The sequence below is a fragment of the Schistosoma mansoni genome (assembly GCF_000237925.1).
Source record: "Schistosoma mansoni, WGS project CABG00000000 data, supercontig 0263, strain Puerto Rico, whole genome shotgun sequence".
Taxonomy (NCBI): domain Eukaryota; kingdom Metazoa; phylum Platyhelminthes; class Trematoda; order Strigeidida; family Schistosomatidae; genus Schistosoma; species Schistosoma mansoni.
In genome coordinates this window covers 69,279-77,073 of record NW_017386126.1, presented here as the reverse complement: position 1 = coordinate 77,073, position 7,795 = coordinate 69,279, and the positions used below count along the sequence as shown (strand labels likewise).

The 7,795-nt window shown below is 35.8% G+C and overlaps 1 protein-coding gene across 1 annotated transcript; it reads right to left on the bottom strand.

Moving 5' to 3' along the window:
• Positions 1 to 658: 658 nt before the first annotated feature.
• Smp_199340 (aspartyl-tRNA synthetase, putative) lies at positions 659 to 7,367 on the bottom strand (the record flags this gene model as incomplete). Its single annotated transcript, XM_018792496.1, has 11 exons — positions 659 to 970; positions 1,009 to 1,084; positions 1,129 to 1,319; positions 3,131 to 3,205; positions 3,853 to 3,907; positions 3,949 to 4,065; positions 5,404 to 5,469; positions 6,308 to 6,556; positions 6,587 to 6,763; positions 7,038 to 7,133; positions 7,167 to 7,367. Coding segments are annotated over 11 exons (1,473 nt in total), but the record flags the coding sequence as incomplete, so codon positions are not given.
• Positions 7,368 to 7,795: the final 428 nt, after the last annotated feature.

The following is a 7,795-nucleotide window of genomic DNA, read 5'->3' as shown; positions in this document are numbered from 1 at the left end:
CCAGACACTATCAGCAACAAGTTACTGTGGGAGACAACAAACCAGATTCCAGCGGAGGAAGAAATCAGGAAGAAGCTCAGGGAGTGGATAGGACACACATTGAGGAAATCACTTAACTGCGTCACAAGACAAGCCCTCACATGGAATCCTGAAGGCCAAAGGAGAAGAGGAAGACTAAAGAACACATTACGCCGATAAATGGAGACAGGCATGAGAAAAATGGACAAGAATCGGATAGAACTAGAAAGAAAGGCAGAGTGGGTTGAAGAATGCTGGTCGGCGGCCTATGATCCATTGGGAGTAACAGGCGTAAGTAAGTAAGAGGAGCTTTGAAATAGAATGAACCTATTTTATAACCTAGACATTGCTGTTTTTGCACTGTTTAGATTTACAGTATTCCCAATCTAAGAAATAACACTTTGAGACTCTACCTACGAGTATTTATCAGGATTCAGAGCAATATTGATATGGTTTCAATTAGTGTGTGACGCAGCTAAGATGGGGGTCAATGGCAGTATGAATGCAATGAGAGTACCATCTTCAAAAATGATGTGAATTGATTAAAGTTTCTAATTTCGATAATTATTAGAAATCTTTGTTGTTGAAGGCACACCTCAGTGAGTATTATAACAAAAACACGAAACACAATTTGTTTTTTATACAATCTAATTATATTTACAATACTCATAAACATTAGGATACAATGATGGTAAAATATTCCTAACAATAATTATACCCAAACTACTGTGATGTTGCTAAAGCAAACTTTATTTAGAAAGGTTAAAATTATCAGTTGGAAATCAACTTTTACTATGATTGGAAACAGAAATGCAATACTGTGATAAGATTTCATCATCTACCATAGTTGGTGTCCCACATAAGAGATCCTTCCCATCGGCTGCTTTTGGGAAAGCAATTACATCTCTGATTGATTTGGCATTTACAAATATTGCAATTAAACGATCAAGACCTAGAGAAAATCTATGTAAGGATATAACATCCACTTACCTAACGCAATCCCACCATGCGGTGGAGCTCCTGAATTTAGGGCAGTTAAAAAGTATTCCATTTCACAAGAATTTTCCTGAAATAATAAAATGATTATATCCATATATACAGGAACTCTACCTTAAGAATTTCGGTAAAAATATACTTTTGCACCTCAGGATTATGTACTCGGATTGAACCACCTCCAACCTCTTGACCATTACAAACTAAATCGTAATGTAAACCGATAACTTTGCTCGGATCAGTATACAAGAAATGTGCTGTCTCTGGTGACGCAGCAGTGAACGGGTGGTGCACTGATTTCCATTGACCTAAAGGAAATAAGCAGTAAGGAATATAATACATGTGATGAAAGAGTAGTGGGCATAAGTTGTCATGAAATTATGCAGACCAATCAGTAAAACAGACAATAAAATGGTGATACTAATAAGTCAAAGTGCAATCCAATGATAAGACAATTCATCCTGGACAGTTACGAAAATACAAGACATGGCTGGCCATAATAAACTGTTTTTTGATTGATCGCACCTAATATTCATGTTGTTCCGTTGTACTATTTAAACATGGGTTAATGTTAATTTGGTTATTTATTCTCTGAAGAAGCAGCTTACACTGAGTCACGAAACGTCAGAAAATCTCATTTTTCAACCCATTGGGATATTACAAATATTTTATTCATAGCAATCTACCCAATGTTCAATTTGTTTAAAATTATAATATCAAAACTTGGTAATTATACCTGTAAATTAAAGAATTCATAAACGACCTACTCAAATCAAGGAATACAACATTCGGTGTAATTTGTGCGATGAATTTTGGTGAGACTGTAATTCATGGATGAGCCAATAAGAATCGGGTAGGCGAGTCCAGGGTCACAGACATTTATATTTCAACATGTAATGTACACGTACGATCAGTTTACAGCGAATTTCAAGGAGGACATCAAAGTTTAGCCGCTACAACAGATGCGACTACTGAGAACCTCTGTTATTTATGATTGAGGAGTTCAAATAACTGTTGAACAGTGTGCGGACTATCGGGATGACATGGTATTTCGATGTAAAATATATTGAAAGGAATCTGAAAGAACGAGGACTTTTTTGAGTCAATCCCGATTGACATTGAGACAGGTTGTGCTAATTGTTGTAGACTGAATTATAAGAGTACCAGTAATACTGGTTGCAACCTTTTCAGATGTTACTGAAGCTTCAGCAGTTCAGTGGTACGAGTATTATAGCGACATATGTTCAATAAAGATGATGATGTTGAATTAGTCGTCTGGAGGAAACGAGAAAATCGATGAGACGGTCTTTCGGAAACGCAGACTTAATAGAGAAAGTGTGACAGAAGATTGGGTAAGTAGCAGTTTCTTAGATATTCTTGGCAGGTCCTTGGTATAGATGATAGATCATTGCAAAAGTGACATTTTCAGAACCTCAAAAACTGAAAGGTTACAAAGCTGATACTAATTATACCGGGAGTGTGTGCAGCCAGGTACCATAAGATACACGGACGACTGGAGTGCATATTGATACCTATCTAGACTATTGTCATCGTTCACGAGATATTTTATTGACCCTACCACAGTAGTGCACACTAATATAGAAGCAATGTGGTCAAGGCTAAAAGAGTCTCTGAGACCTCATCACGGATCCAGAGATTGACTGTTGTGAAGTCACATAGATGAATTTCTCAAGGTCACTTGAGATTCGTTCAAAGGTCTCACCCAACTTTTAATATTACAGAAGGGTAGAACTTAGTCTCTTCAAGTGGAAATATTAATATTTTCCAACATACAGAACTACAATTAATAAGTGAAAGTTTTTAAAGCAGCACATGAAATTTCGGATCTGATAACCACAACATTAATTTTCTAGTGCTCTGTCTTCAAAATGTCAGTAGGGTCAGTGATTAAATAATTCGACTACTAACAATCAACATTTCACGAATTATGTTTCCATATTCACCATGTTCACAATACAATGAATTCGAAAGAAAACTCGAGATTAAAAGCGAGAATCTTTGAAGCTTAATTACATTCAATCTATTTTCGAACGAATTAACACAACAATTAGCATAAAACCAATGCACTACATTATACATTTCTTTTTTGCTTACATACCTAAGTTATTTTTTTCAAACAATGGAAATTGATTTATCCAAAGGAAATGGAATTCAGGTTCATATATTGACAAACCTTTAATATGAACAGAAAAAAGTAATATAGTTATTTTAGCCTGAAACCAGAGGCAAGGACTGAAAATCTCATGTCAATATAATATATGCCCAATAGTAGAGACTAAATGATACAAACCAACAATAAAATATCAATGCTTTGTGAAATTACATATATATCCAACAGTAAGACTTAAGATAATCCTATGCATATAATTCATGAAGATCGAGCAAGGATAACTAAATCCAAGTGGATGGAGCAAAGTAATAGCAAATGAAAGTATGGTGATCTGTAGGCTCCTCTAAAAGTTAATGTTTAAATTTCGCCTGATAGGAAATAACATAAGGTAAAATACTTTAAGAGCATTAAGGTATTTTGATTGTAAGATGAGAGAAGCTCTGGTGAAAACTATGTCCTTTGTTGACCTCATAAATGTATTCAAATAGAGGACTGACACTTCTTTAACCGACTCAGTAACTTTCTAACTGATGTTAAGCATTTGGAGGACAAAAAATAGGCTTGTTAACTCTGGTTAATCTCCAGCAACTGATTAGTTTATTAAGTAGTTTGCTCATTCGAAAAATACGCAATTACCACTAAAAGAATATGAATGCAGTTGTTATATAAAAGCTAGTTGATCAAATAATGAAATGAAAAAAGGATATCACCTTTCGAATCAATAAGCTTAGCAACTTCAACTCGTGCCATGCCCAATGCTTTTAACTAGTAGGCAAAAACCAATCAGTCTGAAAGGCAATTGTTACCTCAATTTCTGTATTTCCTTTAATGAAGACAACTAAATCACCACACTCTGGTTTTAATAAATTTAGTAGGTCCAACTGGTTTGACTTGATATTTTGGACTGTAAAAATTGATATTCTCTACAAAATATAAAAAAGTAGTAGAAAATAAGTTAGCCAAATCCAATGAAACACTAATCAAAATTGAAGTCAGACAAAACATTAAGTGAACAAATTGCGACTAGATACAGTTTCCTATTTAGACATTAAAAACACGAAGTTCAGTGAAGGGATCCCTTCTCAACGAACCTATTATCAAGCTGTACAATCGTATATATGTATGATTTGGTGTTCTGGACTTAACAGGCAGGGCTAGGCAGGAATAAGGACCAATAAAGACTCTAGACTGCTCGTACTTGTTTTATGCATCATTGGTCCCGTCGATAATTCACTGTTTTCTAATTGGCGGTATCATTACGTCATATATTGGTAAGGGCACAAGGCTACAAGTTATAACATTTTACACCTGGATAATAAATTTGTTGAAAAAAGAGCTCTTCGTGTTTCTGATTAATACAAACTGACTAGTTTCCGAATAGCAATAAGCAGGGTATAACACTGGTGTTTCACCAAGCGAAAAGTTTTCTGTTAACTCCAATTAATTTTCTAATAGTCAATGAAGTGAATTTTTAAACAGACAAACCATTTGTTTTAATGATAATGATTGCCAAACTTACTGAAAATCAATTAATACGTACGATCGATTCTGATAAGACAAGTTTGTTTTAAGCATCCCCAACACTATAGGAATTTTAGACGACTGATGAGCTAGTGTTATTGTTTTCAAAAACTAGATTATAACCCACATATCCCAAATAGCAGTTTACAAACACAAGCTCTGTTGTTAATAGGGGTACGTGAGAGGCTGACACTTCCGAAGACACATTATCAGCCCATGAAGTAAATTGCTGTCGTGTTGGTGAATGTAAACCAAGTGGTTGGGGTCTGCACAATAATCATGGTTAGCGGTTGAAGGCAAAAGATGGAATGGGTCAGAAACAAAAAATGACACAGATCCATTTACTCATTGCCTCTCAAGTCTTCAGCTTCAAAATCAACTCGCAATTTTTATTCCTTGAGTTAATCCGTTCTCTAGGAACAGCGTTCTTCAGTTTATAATCCTTTTCACTATTACCGATTATACCATTACTTCGAAAAATTTTATCCTACCTATTGTCAATTTCATCTTGTCTTGCAGACGTGGTATGGAGACTTGGACCGACGCAATCATGTTCCCGGCTTTATAACTGACCGACTGAGATGATATCGTTTTTATGGTGTTGTGGATTCTTCGAAATGCATAACATGAAAAGTTTGTTTAGCACTCATAAGCATACGTAAAATTTGGGGTAAAATCAGACGTGATAAAATTAAGCACTTAAAAATACCCTGCAGAAAATGAAGAAACATATGACATACTTGACCGGTTAGGCGAAAAACCAAATCTTCCAAGGAACCCAAATCTTCAGCACTTAAATTTGATGACTGAAAGAAGAAGAAAGTCAATATTATACGAGATATACACCGTAAACAATAAAAAACCTGGAGTAAATCCAAACTGTTAGAGGTTTCTACGTTTTTAATTAAAAAAGTGGGAGGAAATCACTACAAAGAGGAAACCAAGTGAAAGAAAAATACGGACACTTGAATAAAACCAGGAGAGTTGGGGAAATATGAAGGATTATTGCGATCTCAAACCGCAATCAAAAAACCAGCACTCATACATAGTTTTCTGTTATCCTTGACAAACCTTTGGCAGATTGCATGTCGGATACTAAGGATAATAAATCTCATCAGTATGACAGTAGGTATGTGGGAAATGTTTTGCTAAAGGTCTCTATCTACGATTCAAAACCCATTAGTTATCAGATTAATCGTTTATGGAAGTCCGATAAAACTGTGGGGCTTTCACTACTACTCTGAATACCAGGATCAATTTTAATACATTGATCAGCGTTGATGGGGCCATGAAGATAAACAACAAACACCCTTCTCATTGCTGGGAAAGCCATTATCTTTTTACCATTATCAGAAGATAACATCAACAAAGAAGTCATCAGTGGGATATAACCAATTCATCAAAGTTAGTTAACACGTACCAAATTACTCTGAGGATGAAACTATTTCGAGAAAATCTTAACATTTTACCGCTGTTGAGCTATGAAACCGATAAATTATCAATGCACTTCTCTGTATTCAAATGATACAGAGAAATGTCCAGATGACCAGTTTTCTCTCTACTGAAAACCGAACCTAGCATTTACTAACTAAATATAAGCTTTTTGAGAACCTCGAAAGTGAAGAACCATAAAAGGATACTTACGTATTTCCTTGGTATATTGAAACCGGTGTGTCCATCAACTGCGGAATATGAAAACAAGAAACCAAAGCGTACATCTGGTTTGTCACTTCCATATCGTGACATAGCATCACAATACTGCATGCGCAAAAAAGGTGTCGATATTGGCTGACAACCTAAAGTACTCTGAACTGTAGGCCAAATATATAACAACATATTCTCAATTATTTCATAAATATCATATGGAGTGATAAATGCCATTTCTATGTCCAACTACAAAAGTTAGGAAGAATGAAAGATAACCTGAGTAAACTCGGGTTGTCTGTCAGACCTAGAAGTCTCATCGCGAAAACATCTAGCGACCTGCATGTATTTACTAAATCCACTTATCATCAAAAGTTGTTTGAATTGTTGAGGGCTTTGAGGTAAGCAATACCATAATCCAGGAAACTTGGTAGGTACAACAAACTCACGGGCACCCTAAAGAAATCAAAAATTAATACAAATACTTTCCCCTGGAGTAATTTTGAACAAATATGGAGTTTCGATTTCAGTAAAACCTATATATGTAAATTACAAAAGATTTGCAATACCATTATTTTGACATAGAAAGCTCCGCATTTGCAATATTATAGATGAACGAAACCGTATGTTTCTTTGCATATTCGACGAACGAAGATCAATGTAACGATATTTTAATCTTTCCATTTCGTTGACCTTAAAATAACCGAGTGATCGTAGGATAACAACTAACATTCGCCGCATCTTTCGGAAGAAAGGAAAGTGGAGATGAATGACTGAGGATTTCAATGCTTTCAGCAACTATTTCAATTTCGCCAGTTGGCATACGCTCGAAGCTAAAATATAACACAAATAACATTACCTTGTTAACATCTTTTTCCGGACGTGCTTGGACTTTACCTGTCACTCTCAGGACAGACTCAGAATTAAATTGCGGAATTTTGAGGGAATTTTTGTCACAATATATTTGTATTAAACCACGATCATCACGAAGAACGAGAAAACGAGATGACAGTCGACAAAACTCAAGCCATCCGCATACTGTGACGGTTGAGTTGATATGCTGAGTACTCAGCTCACCACAAGCATGGGATTTATATACAAAGGCCGGCAAGCTGGAAACTGAAGAATGTGTAGTGACCGGCCAGTCTCGATAAGAACACGATTGGAATAATAGAAACAATTATTATTATTGTAACCAATTGTACCAGAGATTGTTTTACTGTATTTGTTTAACTGTATCCGTTTCACTTCTTGTTTCGCTCTCCGCCTGGTTTGGTTCGAGCTTGCTCACGCACTGCTTGTTCGCTTGTACTCTTTGGCACGTCTCGGTATTATTTCGATACCACGAGATCGCCAATAATTATACTTGATCTGGACTAGTAAAGCCTTCTGATTTACGGGCTATCAAGGGAACCAAGTCATATTTGTACGCGTAATCGAATAGTAGTGGTGATCATAGTCCGCCCACGACTCGACATCCACTACAAC